At 38.8% G+C, this 21,841-nt stretch overlaps 1 protein-coding gene across 3 annotated transcripts in view; it reads right to left on the reverse strand.

The window, feature by feature from the left end:
* Positions 1 to 5,443: 5,443 nt before the first annotated feature.
* Positions 5,444 to 21,841, reverse strand: part of LOC117426148 (integrin alpha-6-like) — a 30,427-nt gene continuing 14,029 nt past the window's right edge. Inside the window, exons 2-26 of one of the 3 annotated variants that reach the window (XM_059033678.1) lie at positions 21,512 to 21,639; positions 21,301 to 21,380; positions 20,735 to 20,990; positions 20,012 to 20,143; positions 19,622 to 19,738; positions 16,866 to 17,079; positions 16,424 to 16,617; positions 16,031 to 16,122; positions 15,768 to 15,895; positions 15,555 to 15,650; positions 14,739 to 14,800; positions 14,469 to 14,638; positions 13,849 to 13,995; positions 13,397 to 13,509; positions 12,800 to 12,953; positions 12,630 to 12,713; positions 12,407 to 12,486; positions 12,037 to 12,114; positions 11,784 to 11,886; positions 10,767 to 10,940; positions 8,860 to 8,958; positions 8,532 to 8,642; positions 8,317 to 8,409; positions 7,697 to 7,822; positions 5,444 to 5,646 (exon numbers count right to left, since the gene is read on the reverse strand). In XM_059033678.1, the coding sequence (XP_058889661.1) occupies positions 5,485 to 5,646; positions 7,697 to 7,822; positions 8,317 to 8,409; positions 8,532 to 8,642; positions 8,860 to 8,958; positions 10,767 to 10,940; positions 11,784 to 11,886; positions 12,037 to 12,114; positions 12,407 to 12,486; positions 12,630 to 12,713; positions 12,800 to 12,953; positions 13,397 to 13,509; positions 13,849 to 13,995; positions 14,469 to 14,638; positions 14,739 to 14,800; positions 15,555 to 15,650; positions 15,768 to 15,895; positions 16,031 to 16,122; positions 16,424 to 16,617; positions 16,866 to 17,079; positions 19,622 to 19,738; positions 20,012 to 20,143; positions 20,735 to 20,990; positions 21,301 to 21,380; positions 21,512 to 21,639 (3,193 nt within the window). In that variant the 3' untranslated portion in view covers positions 5,444 to 5,484. Of the gene's footprint in view, positions 5,647 to 7,262; positions 7,398 to 7,696; positions 7,823 to 8,316; positions 8,410 to 8,531; positions 8,643 to 8,859; positions 8,959 to 10,766; positions 10,941 to 11,783; positions 11,887 to 12,036; positions 12,115 to 12,406; positions 12,487 to 12,629; positions 12,714 to 12,799; positions 12,954 to 13,396; positions 13,510 to 13,848; positions 13,996 to 14,468; positions 14,639 to 14,738; positions 14,801 to 15,554; positions 15,651 to 15,767; positions 15,896 to 16,030; positions 16,123 to 16,423; positions 16,618 to 16,865; positions 17,080 to 19,621; positions 19,739 to 20,011; positions 20,144 to 20,734; positions 20,991 to 21,300; positions 21,381 to 21,511; positions 21,640 to 21,841 lie in introns of all 3 variants that reach the window. The other 2 variants (XM_034043484.3, XM_034043483.3) reach the window with 2 other exon arrangements.

The raw sequence follows: 21,841 nt of genomic DNA on the forward strand, positions 1-21,841 counted from the left end.
GAAGGTTTGATGCTTGTGCAGCAGTTGATGAAGCGGGGCAGCGATGGTGGCAAACAGGGGGATGAAGTGCCGTTAATACGAATCCAGTCCCTGGAACCCCCACAGTTGTCTTACGTTTCCCGGGGTTGGCCAGCGCTTCACAGCCTCTACCTTCTGCGCGTCGGTCCTGATCCCGTCCTTCCCCATGTAGTGACCCAGGAAGACGACCTTTGCGTTGCAACAGATGACACTTGTCTGGATGCAGCTTGAGCCCAGCATCTTGCAGGCGTCGTAAGACAGTGCATAGGCTGGTCAAAGCTTCTTCGAAGGTAGCACCGTGCACCAGCAGATCATCCAGGTACACCAGGCATTGTTGGGGTGGAAGATAGTGGGTGCGTTGCAGGGTCTGAAAGGTAGTACCTTAAACTGCCAGAGGCCGCGTCCATTGGAGAAGGCTGTCTTGGGCCGAGGGTCGAGCTCCACTCGCCAGTACCTGCTTCTCAGGTCCAAAGAGCTGAACCAGGTGGAGCCGGAAACCAGGTCGAGGGACTTGTCTATGCGGGGCAGCGGGTAAGAGTCCTTTCTGGTGGCGTCATTGAGACGGCTGTAGTCAACGCAGAATCTCCATTCTATGTCTTTCTTAGGCACCAGAATGGCAGGGGATGCCCAGGGGCTATTTGATGGCTCTATAATACCGGTGGTCTGCATCTCCTTCAGCATCCAGCTGGCTACTCCTTGTCGGACTAGGGGCAGGTGGCGTGGAGGTTGGCGAATAGGGCGAGTGTCCTCTGTATCGATGGAATGTTGCACTAAGTAAGTGCGCCCCATCTCACCCGGCTGAACGGTGAAGATGTCAGGGAACTCGGACAGTAGTTGTTGTAGCCGGTCACGTTGGGCAGGTTCCAGTCCTTGGCAGGTCTGTTCTAGGACGCTATAGGCATACCGTCCAATGTGTCCTTGGTTCAGATCCAAGAGCGAGCCTGCACACTGTAGGAAGTCTAGGCCAAGAATGCATGGGTCTTGGACGGAGGCGATCCAGACTTCATGGCAGTATTGGTGACCTCCATGCTCGATCTTCAACCAGCCTCGCGCTTTTATGGGGGCTAGTTCGCCAGTCACGGATCCAAAGCTGTACTTGGGTGTCAGCCACCCTAGCTCTCCAGTCAGTGTGGGCTTGGTGGATGTTGTTGGGACGGACGATCGTGATTGAAGAGCCCGTATCGATAAGAGCTGTGCACGGTACACCTTCAATCTTGGGGGTGTATAAAAAAAACTCCCTCTCCTGTGCGCCCTACAGCAGCAGGCAGGATCATTAGACGGGGTCCGCATCTCCCCCTTTATGTGAACCCCATCTAGATCACACAAACACACAAAGTCCCAGTCTTTGATTGCGTTTGACCCAACGCTACAGTATATTAAACATAATGTACTAATCCATGATAAGTAAGGTATACTGTTACAATAAAGTTAATGTTCAACAATTACATCAAACTGACTCTGTATAGTCTGATAATCCAGAAACTAACAATAGGACATATGCAATCCCCACATGTAATACATTGTGATAAATGAAATAATTAAATGTAATTACGTTTCAATATATACATCAAACAAATAGAATAAATCATTAATTATGCAACTAGAGTATAAATAGGTGATGTTGCTGGTAAGTTTCCCAAAGGTTTGGATAAGGCGTTACGAGTAGCAACGTCAAACAGAGAGCAGCCAGGAGCAGCAAGCGCAGCCAGCTCTGGGATACAAGAACACGACCAATAATTTTTGCTACTGTCGCAGTATTAGGATTCAATAGGGTCATGAAGCAGGATGCAAAAAGATTGACAGATCAGTGGGCCAATGGCAGAATACTGCAAAAAGAGTGGTTAAAAGAGAAGGTCTGGTCGCAAGATTTACAAAACTTGCATTATGATAAAGCTGAGTGCACAAAACCTGTGCATATGTTTCTGCTCTTTTGTTTTTTAAACGGAGCACATTATCAGAATCCTTCCTTTAAATAGAAGACATCTGAGATCATTGTGTATAATATAGGAAGATCCACCTTCATCAACCAGGAAGTTAAAATTGATACTTTTTATATAAGCGTGCATTATTTCATCATATTGTATTTGATTGTACAAAATTCTTGATATTTTATATGCCGCTATACCGCGCCACTCAAAATCAATTGACGGCCGATTTAGAGAAACACTGATTTATAAAGAAGTTATTTATAAAACAACTAGCGTCAAAAGATAATGATGTTATATCCCTTTGAGTATTTGTACACATGCCTCTTGTGTCCTAGTGCAAATGCGAAAATATCAAGATAATTAAAACTTTGGATTACTTTTCAACAACTTATATCCATAATAATGGCTGTGCCTTCCACCTACATTCAGAAATGCTTTCTTAGGACACTTTGTCATTTAAAATGTTTTACCAACACATACGGACTGAAAATTGTCATTCTTTTTCCTAAATCAATTCCTCCAGAAGCATCTACACAAAACCCATATTCCAAACCTTAAATCACAATTTTACCCCAAACTTTTAATTAATCCTTCCTTAAAGTAACAATCAGTGGGTAGGAAATGTACCTTTTATCTCCACTCACCCTTCACTTACTCAATATCTTGGTATCCCCAGGGTCTCTTTAAAAATATGCATAGGATTTGAATGATCAAGCCAGTGCGGTGGAACCCCAAAACATGATTTATTTTTAGGAATACAGAATGGCTGGGGGTGGAGCTTCTATCATTAACTCTTCCAACCCTTTAGTAAGGGTCGGAGTCGGATAAAAGGGACAATAAATGCCATCCCCAGGCATTCTGTTTCAAGGCTGGTGACACGGTAAGTTTCCGCATGTATGTATAAAAACAAAATTAATAATAAAAAAAGTACACAAAAGTAGGTATTTTTTGTTTGTTTGCTTTTATTATAATTTATAAAAATCCACAGGTAAAAACTTTCAAATACTAGGCATTAGAGTAAGAATCTATGAACAAGCCAGTGATGAGCCTTGATAGTAAAACATTAAAAATACTCCTTTTACACAACAAATGTGAATGGTCTTTTTTTTTTTATGTGAAACGTATTAACAGAGGCAATTTTGAACCTCTATGTACTGTATATTTCAGTGTATCGGACAGGGATACAACCCTGGAGCTGGATAAAAGTTCAGTAGAGGTGGCCACTTCACTAGATTTTCCAGGATACTCTCCCTTTGTATTTGCTCTTACTTACTGAAAATGAAGCCAGGATGGAGCCTGAACAGTACATAACCAATTTGATATGGAACAAAAGTATTCTGTGTTTGCCAGTCACACTGGGATTCTCAACTACGTCTCCACGATGATCTTAAAAGCACTCTCCTTGTTAGATTTCATTAAGTTGCATGTTTCTGTGTATGCCTAACACAAATATTTCTGATTTTGCTTCATGCAGTACTATGTTAAAGCTGATGGTGAAAAATGATCCTATACAATATAAAATCACAGTGTAAAGCACACTAATTAATTTAATTGTAAACACAGTAAAACTCCCTAAGTCTGTCTTAAAGGACATACTTTTAGAAGCTGAAGTAAATGATTTGCATAAAAAGTAACTAAAATGAAGAAATCATGTAGCAAGATTCCATTACTACCTCACCACCAGGCTCATTACAGTGGACCTCAGCAAATCAATCCTGAGCACTCTGCTTAAACCAGTTTAAACCACCATGACACTGAGGACTAAGGTGGACAGTCTAGCAGGATTATCAATGTAGTGTGAACTGACTCTGGGTTTCCAAGGACAGTTTCAAGTTCTGTGTGTAAAATTAACCATGCAAGGACCAAAAATAAATAAATCATTGCACAGTTCACTGGAAAAATCCTGTTGAGTTTCATAAGTCATCAAATAAAAGCTGATCCAGAAACATGTTAGTTCAAACTACTGTACATTATATAAATGTATAATTTAAGACGAGTCTTCCTTGCTATGTTACAGTTCCCAGCCCAGTGTGTGTCTGATTAGCTTCCCTCCCACAAAGACCGTTCAGTTCAGAGATTAATGCAAGAGCAGGATTCTTTGTTTTTCTGAAGAACAGTTTTGACAAAATAAATACCAGTGTAATAACATTTTTAAATTTATACAAAAACATACAACATTATTTTCGTCTATATACAGTGCTCTCTCGCTATAAGGCTCTCCATTATAACACGCCTCGGATAGACCGCTCCTACTGCATGTCCCCCAATTCCCTGTACTAGTGATTCATGCAATATTTCTACAGTAAATACAGTACCGGTGTTCAAACTGTAAACAACTTCTCAGTCCCATTTCTGTCTCCCATTTGATACAGTATCTGAACTGAAGAAAAGCTGCGCTGGCACTTTATAACACAGACATCTTATTCAGCATTCGCTTCATTACTAAATAAATATTAGGCCTATTACGTGGTTATCTTTCCTAATGTATTTCCTTTTTTGCTGTGAGAGGAGCTACAGCTTACTCCGGGAGACGAGACGATTCAGCTTTGCTTCAGCCCCTCTCCGGCAGGCGAACCTGGGGCGAGCCCATTCCCTCTTCCCCTCGCCCAGCCCGCTCTTCTTCTTGCACTTGGTTTGCTTGTCTGTCACTTCGAACTGAATTCCCGACTGCCGTTTAGCCAGGCTATTTGTAGTTTCAAAACTGCTAATTAAAATGATCCACGAGTGGGAATGTTACCTTTTTTTCTTTCTTTTATAAAAAACATAGCGCTGATAACATCGTGCTTTATGCATGGTTAGTTAACAGAAAGTTATATTTTTGCTTCACTATACGTGTATTATTGGAGTTATTTTATTTTGTATTTTAGTCAGATGTGTGTTATGTGTCCCGCGGCGCCCCCCACCCCCTCCATTTCTAACGCTCTTCGGTTATAACGCTCATATTGTGTGTCCCCCGAGACCCGCGTTATAGCGAGGGAGCACTGTATATGCATATAGATATAAACACAACTGTGAAGCATCAATAGAAACAGAGACGTTTAAAAGCTTTACAGTTAATACACAGACAAAAAAAATAATGAAGCAAAGTTCGTCTGGCGCTACAGCTGATAATATCCACACACAGAAGGGAGACTAATCTGGGGCACTGCATGACATGATCAGCTATTGCACAGTTTAAAAGGACCATGTCTTGGATTGAAATGTACATAAAAGTAGGTTACAAAAGGTGTAACACAAAATATCCCATAACCATGCACCGAGATGGGGACGGTATTATGAGTGGTTTCTTTAGAAAGAAGGTTTAAGTCTGTAAAATATCTAAACAAGCTGCAAAGTAAGAGCAATTTAAAAGTTCTGAAATAAAGCTTCAATAGTTTTATACATACTCATAATATACAAAATCACATGTTCATTCTGTGCAAAGGAAAGAACCTTGGTTCTAGGGAATGCAGTTCTCACTGTTGTGAAAGTAGCGAGGCGACCCAATTAAATATTACATTTCCCACAGCACTATTAAAACCAACAATAGGACGTTGCTTCAAGAGTAGCTTTCGTTTTCATTCCACGTTGTCTTCCATTGCTTTTTCTCATATTTATCTTTTGATTTTCCATCTTTAAATTGGCGCTCCTCTTTTCGAATTCGCACAGCATTGTAACTTGGAACACTGTCGGCATATTTGGACCGTTTGAAAAATCCACACTGAAAAAAAAAAAAAAACACAGCAATGTCACTAAATATTTCTGCCATTTCAATATGGGTATCTTAAGTTTTTAAGTCACAAACCACTTACAGTAGTTATGAAGAAAACATATATGAAACTTCATGGTTCAATGTATTCTGCTTATATAGGCGAGCACAATTACAGCAAAAGAGAAATATACTTAGCCCCTTGACATTTGTATAAGTAGTGTATTAAAGCATGCAATTTTAAGTATTAAATACAAATGTATCATATTCCTTCAAATTTAAGAAATGGCCTGCATCTTAAATTCGAGTACAGTGATTATCCCAAGTACACAAACAGCAACGTGACTGGCTGCTGGGAAAAGACGAACAAAAACGTCACTCGATCGCGAATCATCCAGGACATACAGGCAACCATTTTCAAAGAAGCGTCATTAGCTTCCTCAGGTATTTGAAAAGAAGCTTTTACAAGGTCAGCGTTTCGTTATTAGGCTCCATTCTAACAAACGGTACCAGCTTAGACAGATCGGAAATGCTGATCAAACCCCCATTATTTTTTGACATTTCAAGCAATACCACAGTTCACAAAAAGGAAGAAAAAAAAATCACGACTGGAAATGAGAAGCAGCGCATAACTAATGCTCTGTGTGACAACAGATGACCACAAACTGCCTCCATACATCGTTTTCTTATATGCGTAACTGAGGTTGTATCTTTATAAATGCAGCTTTATTTGAGGTTTTATTTTTTTTCTCAAATTGAGGGTGGGAAATTTGGGCTGCGTCTTAAATTCGAGGGCGTATTAAATTTGAAGGAATACAGTAATTAACCGCAGTAAAAACAGAAAGCAGAAATGCAAATTCCAGTAGTCAGGATGGCAAGCAGTAACCTCGAAAAGAAAGAATCATAAAAAAGCAAGCTAACAGAAAAAAAATCCCAAGTGCTTGAAGACCACCATGGAGTCACTTGTGCAAGAAAGAGGTTAATATGAAGCTCACAGGAAACAAAGTACAGGAGCCAAGTATTGAGCAGCAAACCTTGAAATCTCAGATTTTCAACACAGGCTACATATTACATATTTTAAAAGGAACCTTCTGAAAGGCTACAGTTCTGTAAACCCCCTTTTAGTTGCATGCCATTCATTTTAGAAAACTTAAAATATGAGGCAACATAAAAAGAGGTTTACAGAATATCTATATTTACGGTTTGTAAATATGAACTGAAAATGGATATGTAGGCAGTGTATAACAAATATATATGTATTGGTAAGTTTCTTAAATATGCTAGGAGGTTAAAACCAATATTATATTTGGATTGCCAGAGGGGTACCCATGACATATGAAGTCTGTATCTCAAAGCGGTTTATTTAGGTTATGATGTGCAAAATTTACAACACAGCGGCTGATTTAAATACTGCCACATTAAAACATGTAAACATGTTGCTCCGGCTGCAAGCTGAATCAATAATCTGAGCGCTTGTCTGATTTATGCATGTGTACATTTATAGACTGCCGGAAAATCTTTGGTGAGAAAGTTGTTTCCTTAAAAGCAAACGTGAGTTAGTCCAGGTTAAGCTTCACACACACACCATGCCCAATTCCTAACAGTCAGAGATTCAGGGATCTTTTTACCAAATAAGTGTATATAGAAGATGAGCACTATGCATCAGTAGTAAGTCTTTCTTTGTCAGATGGCTGGACATGGATCTCAGCCTTGTGGTAAGCAGCATCATAATGGTCTTTTTTAGCTCTCTTGAAGAAACCACACTAAAAAGGAAGCAAGGTGTTATTTTGATTACCTATTAAAGAATCAGACACAGTAAGTGAAACATTTTATAGTAAACATACACTTACTAAACGTTATAAACGATGTCAAAAGGTGTCTAGACAGCACCCTTTGTGCATTTTAACCCAGTTACGAAATTTTAAAAAAGCTCGAGGGTTTTTTTCAAATGCATTTATGCAATCTATTTAATCATTGCTGAATTTCTTTTTATCATCAGCAACAGTCAACCACTGGTCAGTTTGTATGGCTTTCCTGTTAAATATGAAATTAAATTTCTTACCTTCCACAATAAAAACACCAGCAGTGCCAACATCAGGATCCCAGCAAGAATCGCAACAAGTATGATCCACCAGGGAACTCCAGTGTACTGTGCCACAGTTTTCTCTGGAAATACTGTCACTCGAACCTGAACCAAGACAACATTATATAAAGTGAGGACTTACACTTCCCCCGAACAGGGTGCTGTCACAAACTGATGTGCCTTTACCAACGACATGCAGACTGAAAAATAACTAAAATTACAGTAACACAATAATCAATACAAAGGCTAGCCAGAGAATACTGCAGAATTGAAGACATGTGTTTAATCTGTTTTCCTTCTCCTATAGTATTGCAGGTTACCGGTGTAGTGCTACATACTTTAAGAGTAGCTTATGTTGAAAACTCTAAAGAGCTCCCTGTACAATAGTAAAAGGCTATAATTTATTTTAGTTTAAAACTGAAATTGTGGGACACTGTAGCTTCACGTGTGGGTTACTAGGACATGTCAAAGTACTAAAATAAGAGATTAGTTGAGTTTATTGAATGTGGTAGCCCAACTGGCAACCAAAACTGGTTTTATCCTTCATCTTGTAAAATGAACTTTAAAACAATAGAAATCTGACAGTATTAAGCACATACCTGAGTGTTAGCATTTCTAAGGACCACATTAGTGGCAATAATGTTGATACTTGCTTTAACAATAATATCAAGGTAGTTCAGTTTTGAATATTCCTGTTTAGAAAGAAAAGAAAAAGGTTTCAAATACATCAAATACACCACAGAACAAAACAATGTTATAAAACATCCCTCCTCAGGTCATTCTAATACTTTTTACAGAATCAATACGGCTGTACCTCCAGGAATGTGCTGTTCCACAGTCTTGATCGCAAGACCACTTCTGCATTGCTGTCTAATCCCTTTAGGGGGCACCTGATGTTCACACAGTTAACATTCTTCCCACAATCCTAGAACCACAAACAGAAGAGCAACTTTAACGGTAGAGCACAACACGAAATAATTCTGCAATTTCAACCTTACCATTTTGTCATTTTAGATGGCACATTGAGGTCACTCTTATTTAACATGAAAATCAAACATTTCAACTGAAAGATGCCATGCACCTACAAGCACAGCAGAAACCATTGCATTCTCTAGAATAAAAACAAATATAAAGTCGCATACCAGGGTGAGGTATTTTCTTTTGTCTGATAAGAGGGACAGTTTTTCTTCTGTCTGCTGTCCTCCAGTGTCACGCTTTTTCCTTGAGGAACTGAGAGAATCCTAAGGATCGGAAGACCTTAAAAGTTACTTTTTAAAAAAAAATAAAAAATCTATGGTACAATAAATCACAAAGGGTAACACATTGACAATATTAACTGGTTTACAAGTCAGATCTGAAAAAAAGTACATATCTTAAGTTCCATTTCTAGCTCAATGGATTTGAATTTGTTAAACCAATAAACAATAATTTCAGCTATAACTTGCATGATAATACAGTACTTTGCAAAAGTTTTAGGCAGGTGTGAAAAAAATGCTGTAAAGTAAGAATGCTTTCAAAAATAGACATGTTAATAGATTATATTTATCAATTAACTAAATGCAAAGTGAGTGAACAGAAGAAAAATCTAAATCAAATCCATATTTGGTGTGACCACCCTTTGCCTTCAAAACAGCATCAATTCTTCTAGGTACACTTGCACAAAGTCAGGGATTTTGTAGGCATATAGTCAGGTGTATGATTAAACAATTATACCAAACAGGTGCTAATGATCATCAATTCAATATGTAGGTTGAAACACAATCATTAACTGAAACAGAAACAGCTGTGTAGGAGGAATAAAACTGGGTGAGGAACAGCCAAACTCAGCTAACAAGGTGAGGTTGCTGAAGACAGTTTACTGTCAAAAGTCATACACCATGGCAAGACTGAGCACAGCAACAAGACACAAGGTAGTTATACTGCATCAGCAAGGTCTCTCCCAGGCAGAAATTTCAAGGCAGACAGGGGTTTCCAGATGTGCTGTCCAAGCTCTTTTGAAGAAGCACAAAGAAACGGGCAACGTTGAGGACCGTAGACGCAGTGGTCGGCCAAGGAAACTTACTGCAGCAGATGAAAGACACATCATGCTTACTTCCCTTCGCAATCGGAAGATGTCCAGCAGTGCCATCAGCTCAGAATTGGCAGAAAACAGTGGGACCCTGGTACACCCATCTATTGTCTGGAGAAGTCTGGTCAGAAGTGGCCTTCATGGAAGACTTGCGGCCAAAAAGCCATACCTCCGACGTGGAAACAAGGCCAAGCGACTCAACTATGCACGAAAACACAGGAACTGGGGTGCAGAAAAATGGCAGCAGGTGCTCTGGACTGATGAGTCAAAATTTGAAATATTTGGCTGTTCGCCGAAGGGCTGGAGAGCGGTACACAAATGAGTGTCTGCAGGCAACAGTGAAGCATGGTGGAGGTTCCTTGAAAGTTTGGGGCTGCATTTCTGCAAATGGAGTTGGGGATTTGGTCAGAATTAATGGTCTCCTCAATGCTGAGAAGTACAGGCAGATACTTATCCATCATGCAATACCATCAGGGAGGCATCTGATTGGCCCCAAATTTATTCTGCAGCATGACAACGACCCCAAACATACAGCAAAAGTCATTAAGAACTATCTTCAGCGTAAAGAAGAACAAGGAGTCTTGGAAGTGATGGTATAGCCCCCACAGAGTCCTGATCTCAACATCATCGGGGCTGTCTGGGATTACATGAAGAGAGAGAAGCAACTGAGGCTGCCTAAATCCACAGAAGAACTGTGGTTAGTTCTCCAAGATGTTTGGGCCAACCTACCTGCCGAGTTCCTTCAAAAACTGTGTGCAAGTGTACCTAGAAGAATTGATGCTGTTTTGAAGGCAAAGGGTGGTCACACCAAATATTGATTTGATGTAGATTTTTCTTCTGTTCACTCACTTTGCATTTTGTTAATTGATAAATATAAACTATTAACATGTCTATTTTTGAAAGCATTCTTACTTTACAGCATTTTTTCACACCTGCCTAAAACTTTTGCACAGTACTGTATATTTAAAGCTCATGGCTTACCAGCAGTCTTCTTGGGTTTATTTCCTTTGTAGGGGTGCAGGTTACAATATCCAGATGCTTGGTCTCGATCTTCATCAAATACAGTAACCATTTGCCATTGCTGATTTCCTTTGGCCACTGAATGTCTAGATAGGCACCATCCAACGATTTCAGTGGTTTTCCCAAGTTAATAATCTACCCCCAGGAAGAAGGGAGACCATTAGTACAAAGGAAAAAATAGTATCAACAGGTACTGTGTCTGAAGTACAGTAGGATCATTTTATCTGATTTTTCAATTCAGATTTCAATTCAATTCACTAAAATGAGCATCAAACCAGCAGAATAGTGCCAATAAAATTATTCTAACATTTTACCCTTAACTCTGGCATAATACTATCAAGTTACAATCAATCTTTACATTATTATTAATTAATTTCTTAGCAGATGCCCTTATCCAGGGTGACTTACAATTGTTACAAGATATCACATTATTTTTGCATACAAATACACAATTTTTTACACCTTATTTTTACATACAATTACCCATTTATACAGTTGGGTTTTTACTGGAGCAATCTTGATAAAGTACCTCGCTCAAGGGTACAGCAGCAGTGTCCCCCACCTGGGATTGAATCCTCAACCCTCCGGTCAAGAGCCCTAACCACTACTCCACACTGCCTTTCATTATTATTATTATTATTACTCATTTCTTAGCAGACGCCCTTATCCAGGGCAACTTACAATCATTACAAGATATCACTTTATACATTATTTCACATTATACAGATCACCGGGGTTTGAACCCATGACCCTCCGGTCAAGAGTCCAGAGCCCTAACCACTACACCACACTGCTGCCCGTTTCATAGTAGACCACCAGCACAAAGCGCTTTACAAGATGCAGTAACATCAAGAAAAAAATACATATATATATATATATATATATATATATATATATATATATATATATATATATACACACACACACACACACACACACACACACTTTACATGTCTTATTATTTTTAGACAAACTTACTCTGAATTCATATTCAACTAAACTTCCAACTTCATCTTCCATCTTCATGGCAGCCTCTCCTTTCACAGAACCTCCAAAGTAGACCTGGGAAGGCTTAGCCACACTGTGAGAAGTGAGATTAAATAGGGTTACATTACCATTCTCTCAATACAACTGGATGTGTATCGTGACCAAGCAGAATTTGCTTTTTTTTAAATTATAAAATCACAAGTTAAAAAACCAACAATAAAAACCACCCCACAAAGCTCCTTACCCCGACACAGAGAGAAGAAGTTCAATAACGACCCGAGCCTTTGCTGTGACTGGAGCCAAATCCTTCTGTTCACTTGTCCTGCATTTTAAATTAGCATTGTTACTGCAACTGTATATAACTTAAGAAGTTTTGCCTCTGTATAGAGTAAACAATATTTTGCCCCCTAAAAGTCTTCAGATTACTGGTTATATTCCTATATTCAGATGTATTCTTCGTATACTACCACCCTGATCGTACAAATATTTGATCAACGAAACGGAAGAATTTATGTTTAAAAGAGAATTTTAGAATGAAACATAAAACCTAACAGAACTAACTTCATGGTTAAGAACCAACAGTGCAAAGTTTGTGGTGCGTCAGAATCACTTACGTGTCAAGCTTCAGGTTGATTTCAATATCTGTAGTATCAAGATTAACATGAGTTGTACTTAAGATCACGTAGAAAGTAACCTGAAAAAAAAATAATGATATACTCTTAGCTAAACAAAACCTTAATACATTTAACAATACTGCACCTAAAATATAATTTTAAACGTAATACAAGCAATGGCAATTAACGCACCTTATCGGGACTAACATAAAAACGCACTTACTTTAGAATCTCTCTTGAAGGGGTTTCCCAGTTCGCAGTCAGCCTGAGACCCATTCTGATTGGCACTACATATGAGCTGCTTGTCCTAGTAAAAGATCAATCAATGATTCAAATGAAGAAACTGAAAGAATCCAGAGGCATGGATAATGCAAGTCAATGACCTCCACTTACTGAACTATGGCGGAAAGCAGAGTAGGATAGGGTGTCGGGGAACGTCGCTATGAGTTTGGCTTCGTGTGCATCATCCCCAGCCACATTGGTCACAGTTATTTCAAGGGCAATGTCTTTCTGTTGACTCAGAGCTATCACTGGCAAACCATCCTCCCTACAATGAGCAACACAAGTTGCATGAAGGCATGGAATCATGGCATATTAGATGTGCCAAAGAATTACAAATACATATTGAACTAAAACACTTAAGAAGGTGGTGGTAAAAGTAAAATAAACCTATGACAAAGGTACAAAAAAAGTATTTGAGGATCTCTCCTTCACTTACGTTGTTTTTTTAATTAAGTGCCATCATTATAGTATACGCTACCATGTGTTAAAAGGAATGCAGTTTACTGAAAATGTAAAAGACAGTGTAAACAAAAATTTGCGTGAAAGTTTCGAAACATGTAGTCTGTTTAAGTAAAAGGAAACCACAAAGAAGAGGACTTGGACTTTTGTGCTCAAATAAAATCTACTTTTTTTATTTGAACACCTACATTAGATGTATTCTAAAAAGTTTGGAAACAACATATTTAAAGTGGATTCCATAATACTTACACATTTAGTGGTGTAAAGTTGTCATTGTCATCTCTGGAACAGAACTTGTATTCTAGCTTCAATTTGCTCTGACAGATATTATCTGAGCCACAACCTTCTTTCAGAAAGTTTACCTGCAAATAACATATCATTGTAACAGGGCTCCAGATGGAAGCCAACAGAATAAAGATGGTATGCTGTACTAGCTAATACCCTTAAATACCTAATACACTTAATATAACAGTGGTCCCAGCTTTGACACAATGGGAGGGACAGAGTAGTAGCAAAACTGACCATAATATACTAGCTCTCTGTGGAGTTACTGGCAACAAAATGCCTTGCTCAGCACTGCGGTACCTCACCAGCGCCAGATTGTCATTAAGAACTCCAAGCATTGAAATGTAAATTTAAGGGCCACAGAGATCATCATCTAAACTAGATGGTGTTGAACATCTTTCTAATAAAATGTTTACCTCTGATCGTGCAGTGCTGGGATCATTAGAGTTTAGGACTGGGACAAGAGGTAAGAGTTTGCCAGCTTGTCTTTTCTTGCGTCTTGCCTGTTTGATTTCAACAGCAACTGTTATGGGAATAGCACGCAGTTTGTCTTTGATGTTATCCTGTATCAATACAAAAAAGACACAAAGATTAATTCAAGTTGCATAAGGTATTGCAGTATATCACATTTTATTTGTTTATTTAGCAGACACCTTTATCCAAGGCGACTTACAGAGACTAGGGTGTGTGAACTATGCATCAGCAGCAGAGTCACTTACAATTACGTCTCACTCGAAAGACGGAGCACAAGGAGGTTAAGTGACTTGCTTAGGGTCACACAATGAGTTAGTGGCTGAGGTGGGATTTGAACCGGGGACCTCCTAGTTACAAGGCTGTTTCTTTAACCACTGGACCACACTGCGTCCCACATTGCAAACATTAGGAATCACTGGGTTGCTAATTTAGAAGAAAATTGTATTCTCAGTTAATTACTGTATGTTACAAGGTTTCATACCCATATTAAAACAGTAATACCATATACAGTTAAATGACAGGTGTTCAGTTATTGTTCTATATTTTGCGGCACCATCCTTACCTGCAGCTTAAGTTCAGCTTTGACACATTTTTCCTTATTTTGTCCCCTCAGCTCCAGAGATCCTGTATGCTGATAGTCTGGGTCTCCTGGCATGTTATTTAAAAACGTTACTCTTGATGGCAGGTTAATTTTTTTCCTCTCAGATTCAGCTTCAAATGTGTATGCAATAGCTAAAAAAAAGAAAACAAAATAGGATTGATTTCCAATTCAGCTTACTAAATGGCTGTTTTATGCAGTATTCAAATTGTATTTTAACTCTTGTACACTTACTTAGTCGAGGGTTGTAGTCACTGGGGTTGGCAGTGTACTTAAAGCATGCTTCAGCAGACATACTGCAAATCAAAATATATATATATTCTGTTTCAATGGCAGCAAGGAACAATACTACTGCAATATTTATTTTATTTTATACAGCAAAAATAAGCCCCTTTCAATGTTTATTTATTACTTTTTTGATGTTTTAATGTAGACCCCTCCCCTCTATATAAAAAAAAACTACTTTAAAAAGGCAAGTGAGGGGCTCCCGAGTGGCGCATCCAGTAAAAGCACTTGCGTGGAGTGCAGGATGCGCTCTATAGTCTGGACGTCGCGAGTTCGAGTCCAGGCTATTCCTTTGCCGACCGAGGACGGGAGCTCCCAGGGGGCGGCGCACAATTGGTCGAGCGCCGCCCGGGGTGAGGGAGGGTTAGGTCGGCCAGGGTGTTCTCGGCTCACCGCGCACCAGCGACCCCTGTAGTCTGGCCGGGCGCCTGCGGGCTTGCCTGTAAGCTGCCCAGAGCTGCGTTGTACTCTGACGCTGTAGCTCTGGGTTTTTGCATAGTGAGTCTGCAGTATGTAAAAAACGGTCGGCTGACGGCACACGCTTCGGTGGACAGTCTTCGCCGCTCCCGAGTCAGTGCGGGGCTGGTAGCGGTGAGCTGAGCTAAACAAAAATAATTGGACACTATTGGACACAAAAAAACTAATTGGTGACTACTAAATAAAAAAAAAAGGCAAGTGAATCATTAGTGTTTTGTACACTCCTCAAAAACAAACATCAGAATTAAAAGAGCTTGAAACTAATTATGATGTCACTAAAGTTCTTACCAAATACTTTTGCCATTCAGGCAGTTTTTTGTTTCAAGGTCGATTCTGGCAGGAGATGTTTCAATTGTTTTCTTGATGCTTATAACTGGCTTTGCCCTAAGAGACAGAACATTTTATTTTATTTTATTTATTTCTTTCACCCCCCACGAGGACAACATTTCGATTTCTTTTTTTCCAATTTTTCACAAAGACAATTAAACCTTGACCATTTACCTGAAAACAAACAGGGCATCCGAGAGTGATCCAACAGCAATATCAGGATATAAATTCCCATCAAGATCCATATTCCCAGCCAACGAGTATCCAAAAAACTTAATACCAAAGTCCTGGCCATCAAGAATCTAAAATTATAAATTGATCATTATTTCTAACAGCCCCAGATCAAACATCAACAACATGTACCAGTTTTCAGGTACTGTTCAATGCAAGTAAAGACTGATTTCCAAATGAATATTGGATTTTTACTTCATTCTTACCTGTGCGGCTTTGGTGTTAACTCCACTTTTGGATCCGTGGTAAATGAACACCTTTCCTGAACCACCATCATAAGGTGCGCCAACTGCAATATCTGTAAAAAATATTGAAACAACAGCATGTAAAGAATAATGTATTGCCTCACAATTTTTTTTTTTTTTTTTTTACACAAGTCCATTAATTACTAATAAACTAAAGAAATGTTGACACCATATGTATATCCAGCTTTTGCCAAGTTATAATATAAAACAAATGTTTACAAAGCAGGGGGAGCACACGTGCAAGGTGGTTAGGAGCGACAGTCACCGAAACACAAAAATGTGTTCCAAAACCATAGAAACAATAACGCCAAACTGTCCTGGAACCAGCCAATAACCTTACCATCTCAGTCTTACCTTCAAATCCATCCTGATTAATGTCCCCAATGTTTTCAACAGCTAGTCCAAACATTGAGTCTCTGGTACCATTCAGACGGGTCGGTTTGACATCATCCCATTTCCCAGCGTTATTGATGTAGACATAAACTGCTCCACCGATCTCTCCATCGCGGACAAAAAACTGAGGCGCTCCGACAACAATATCTTTCCATCTGGGAACAACAAATATCCATAATAAATAAGGGAGGACAAATGTGATAACTAAATACTGTAAAGCCATTTTCAATACAAATCTGAACAAATTTATGACTCAGAATGATGGATAAAGTGGTAACAGGCACATCAGTATATTATACCCATTGCCTCACCAGATTCCCAGTGCCCTTTACAAGTCCAAAAGGAACAGTATTTTTACAAGGCTGTGGCTAAACCCTTTGAAGTTTTAAAACAATTCTCATACCCATCACTGTTGAGGTCAACTACAGCCACATCATATCCAAAAGAAGAAGCAAGTCCCTCTCCTTCAAGAATGTACTCTGGACTAAGACTTCTGGAGAACTGCCCGTCTTTCTTCAGAAACACCACTGCGCCACTGTGATTGGCTCTTGGTGCGCCAGACACAAACGTTATATTTTCTTTATTAGTGATGCCTGTCCCAGAGTCCAATGAAAATCCTGCAAAATCACCATCAAGATGTAAGCCTTCAAGACAAACTGCAGCAAGCTCAAACAAACATATGAAGTACTGTATACATATAAATCAACTGAAAAAGTCACAACCATACAAAAAAACATCCAGGTGCAAGCATATCAATTGTAGGGAAAATACTTGTTTCTTAAATACCAATTATGTATCCAGAAATGAATATGTATATATCAGGGATGGGGAAACAAGACTCCTATTGCACAGGAGTTTCACCCATTCCAGGTTTTACTATGAGCTTGATTAGCCACGGTGTATAGGTAACAAGCTCAAGTGTGTCTTATTTCCATCGCTGATATATTACCCCACAACTTTGGAGAAGGTTTTAATATAAAAAGAAAAAGAAAACATACAAATTTACTTCTGCACATAATTCAATTACAGTACTTGGTTTTTTTGCATCAAGCAAAAAAAAAAACACACACACACACACACAACATCACAGACAATTAAATGGAACATTCCAACATTTTAAACATGCATGTATGGCAAAGTGAAATATGTGGCACAAAAAAAAAACATGTTTGGTATGCATGAACAATGCGGGTAAAACTCAAAATCTTTATGAACAGCATTTCTCAAACTGTTGGTCCCAACCCAAAAGGGTGTCGCATGGCTACTGTAAGGGGGTCGCGTGATCACAAAATACTGTCATACCTTAAAATTCTTACCATTTCATTACAGCGGATATACACTTAACAGTAAAAAGATGTATTATGAAGCCAGCCCTCCCGTCATCTTTTACTGGTCAGCTAATTCACTTTTTTGTTTTGCTTTACTCGAAGAGAGCTATACCATAAGCACACAGCTCAACAGCATTGCCTCTCCCCGCCCACCACACACTGCAAGTTTGAGTGACAGGTTTCTAAACGAATGTGTTTGGTTATAAAAGTAATTTGTTTACTATAAACCTTGTCAGGAACTTAACTTGTTTGTTTAAAATCACAAATGCCTTATACTATTTAGGCAAAAAAGCTTTAAAAATAATAGTTAAATAGAAAACGTATCTTGAGCTGTAAGCTTTTAATTTTTTTTTTTTTTTTGCAAGTTACTAAACCGCGCGCATTGTGACACAGGCTAGTATAGTTACAAATAAAATGTAGAAAAAAGTTTGATTAAATGAAGACATTTCTTTACTCGGTTTTTCCAAACTAACATGTCAAAGTGTGGCTGTTTTGCTTAGTATGCTCTTTTCTGATCCACTGGGCTGGCGGATTATTTGCATTTTGTTTCGTTGAGTAAACGGGTCCGAGATAAGTGCATTACTCACAACACCGTCTTCTAAATTTAATGTTAATTTAGGTAAGGGACTGGGAGTCTATTGGTAAATCGGGTTTGTGAAACCAGGAGAGCTTTTTTTGTACTACCCTCCCCTGTGTTGAAGTACTATAAATGGAAGTGGCTATTGTACAACGTATACAATATATACATAAAGTCTTTTTTATTTACCACCAGTTTAATTCAAGTAGAATATGATATGATGCATATAGAAATGTATTTGGGGTCCGTTCTGTTCTTGATCACAATATATTACATTTGTGGTTTATGAAGAAAGAAAATATCATTTTAAATCATTAATTATGTGTTGATAGAGTTATTTCTTGTACTTCTCTCATCACAGTCAGCTTCTAAATCAGATCCACTCTCACCCAGCATTTAATGTGAGCATTAAAGTATTTTTAATGTTATTTATATATTTATTTTACTCTATACTTTATTGCTATTGTTTTTTTAATGTGTCCAGGTTAATACTAAAGTTAGGGGGGTTCAAGGCACTCCAGAATTGAAGGAAGGTACACAATTGTGCGTGTGGTTTTTTTTTCCCCTCACTTCATTTAATGAAGTTTTGCTTCAGATTATGCCATTGCCGATTTCTTAATTTTACACAGTTGTTTTTGTGGGGCATTTTATTAGATTTTACATTTTATTAGTAAAAACACTGTGGAACCTCTAAAGTGACCTTCTATAATTAAATTGGGGCCCCCTTGGTGCCCCCCTGAGTGCTATACTCTAGAATTGACACTGTCTGAGATGTAGGTGCTATATTTAATTTTACACACATAAATGTTTCCTTAGGCTGAGGGAGAGCAATTCTGTCTTCTATATTGTGCTTGCCACAAATACATGTTTCTTCAGGCTGATAGGTAGAGCAAAGTATGATATCGCACCGCGGGGTGGGGTGTCGTCACAGCCTGAAACATTTCCAAAGGGGGTCCCAACAAAAAAGTTTGAGAACCCCTGTTTATGAACATAACGAACCCAAAGATGGGGTTCAAATTAAATATAAAATACTGACAGATTTTCAGAACATATGCTCAGAAAACTGTTTCAGTTTTCATAATGATATATATACATGATATGACACAGTGTAAACACGAAAATGTATTCTCATTAATTTTGTATTCATGAAAAAGGGTTATTTTAATGGAAATGATGTAAGTGGTGGACTTCAAGCCATGTGTCAAAAGGTAATGGGTTGGATGGCACACCTAAGTCACCTGAGAGGTCACAAACCTAAGTAGCTATTGGTCATCACATCAGAGTATTTCTCCACGTTTACCCGTGGAGGTTGTGATTTATACACAAACTGATCAGGATCAGTATTAGACATACTTGTCAAAAACAGCAGACCTGTACACAAGGAAAATCTAGAATTTAGTGCTCGCAAGAAATAGAAAAAGAAAATGAGAAGCCGATGACTGCAGAATCTGATCCCTTAGAAACACACCAAGCAAACACTTACTGTAGCTCACTTTCAGAGAAAGTACAGTATATGAACTCTACAGAATCTCAAGGCAGTAATTTGATGTTTGTATGCTGCCATGTAAAAATATTGCCAATTGAGTTGCTGCTGTCTAAGCATGGTTATCTGCAGTCACCTTCCCCTGTGTTACTGCCCCCTACCTAGGTAACTGTTAGCTGGCACAGGCACTAGGTTTTCATCAAAACGGGTCTCATCCCCAACTTCATAGGGACCATCTTCCAAGATTCCTAAATCCACAAGAGTATTGTTCCTTTGCTCTACTCGCACAACCCCTGGAGTGATGGAGATGGAAAGTATAGGAATCACAGATGAACACACACACACACACACAAAAAATGTAAATGTTTTACAAATGCATGGCATAAAATTATCTTTTTTTTTTTTTTTTTTTTCTTTAGAAAACACACAACTCAAAATAAAAAGGGGTAGATGACTTTTCTGGATTAGTTTTGAAATGACAAAACAGGATGTCTTATGCAATAGTCTCCAATCCTGGTCCCGGAGGGCCGCTGTCCCTGCTGGTTTTTGTTAAATTACTTAATTGGACCAATTAAGTGCTTATTAGAAGCTTAATTGGTCCAATTAAGTAATTTAGGGTACATTTGGAACAAAAACCAGCAGGGACTCTGGCCCTCCAGGCCCCGGATTGGAGACCCCTGTCTTATGGTCATGGAGGGATCATATGGGTGTACTGTAGAGCCCGTGTAGGCCTATTTAATATTCTTCAGAGCTCAGTATTGCAATACTTCTTATGTCCTACAGGGGTCAACAACAGACAAGTTTTACAGGTTTTCCCAAACAAGACTAATGCCATTTCATAAACTTTGATAAAATAAATTTGCACAGCTTAGAAGTAGGTATACCTTTCCAGTTGTAGGTGCCTGGTGCTCCAAAAATAATATAATGATAGTCCTTTGTGAAAGTTGCTGATAGACCCTGCTGACAAGAGCCAAACCTCTCATGCCCCCGCAATCGACCGTCACAGAACTTCCAGCCACCCCCGTCCATCTCATCCTGAATGGTCAGGTCTTCACTCAGAACATAGCAGCGGCCAATGATGTCTCTGGATTCCTGTGGTGTATTTACAAACTGTCGCTTCTCGTACCGATGTGCACAGGTCTGTGGTAAGAGAAGCATTTCAAATGTGTGTAGAAAGGTGTTTTTGTCAATTAAAATAGATCAATCAAAGGTTTCATATTTCGAGGTTTCAGAAATGAGCAGGATAGAAACTAAACAAAAACAACGCATCCCCGGGTTTGTAAATATGAAGTAAAATGGATGCGAGAAAAAGATCTGGATCATTCACATGTACAAAGGTTAAAATAATACGGCAGCGAAACCGGTCATTTTAACCAGACTCCACCTGTAATGTAACTTTACTGAGTGAATCACGGCATACAGCTATGTACCAAATATAAACAACACTTACCACAATCTTTCCACCTGGTCCCTGACTTTGTACTGTCACACCCATCCACTGGTTTTCCTTGTTCTCTTCTGACGGGTTAACTGGAATTGTAGATACACAGCATTTAACACAAGAAAGGACACAAGAGAAGGTATGTGCAATGCAAGAAAAAGAGCATAAGCTTATGATACCAAAATTGAACTGCATGTGTACGTTTATAAACTGGACTTACTGTCATTGTCAAACATGACGCGCTTACAATCATCTTGTTGTATGTTAAGTTGACAGCTGTACAAACCACCAGTTATGTTGGCCTTTTGATTGGATAAAGACTTTGCTTTAGGTGCTCCAACAAGCAATCTGTAAAATAAAACAGGATTATCAGTATGTACAGTCTTTTCATAACTTGTACCGATGACATTCAGAACAATTCTGCATATCAATGCATTCTGCAGAGGCAAAACACCCATTCAACTCCAATTAAAATAATGAATCACAATGATTTGACATAGAGCACAAATATTTATCTGCCAGTATGACCGTTCACATTAACGTTGGTACA

The sequence above is a fragment of the Acipenser ruthenus genome, chromosome 11 (assembly GCF_902713425.1).
Source record: "Acipenser ruthenus chromosome 11, fAciRut3.2 maternal haplotype, whole genome shotgun sequence".
In the NCBI taxonomy this organism is placed as follows: domain Eukaryota; kingdom Metazoa; phylum Chordata; class Actinopteri; order Acipenseriformes; family Acipenseridae; genus Acipenser; species Acipenser ruthenus.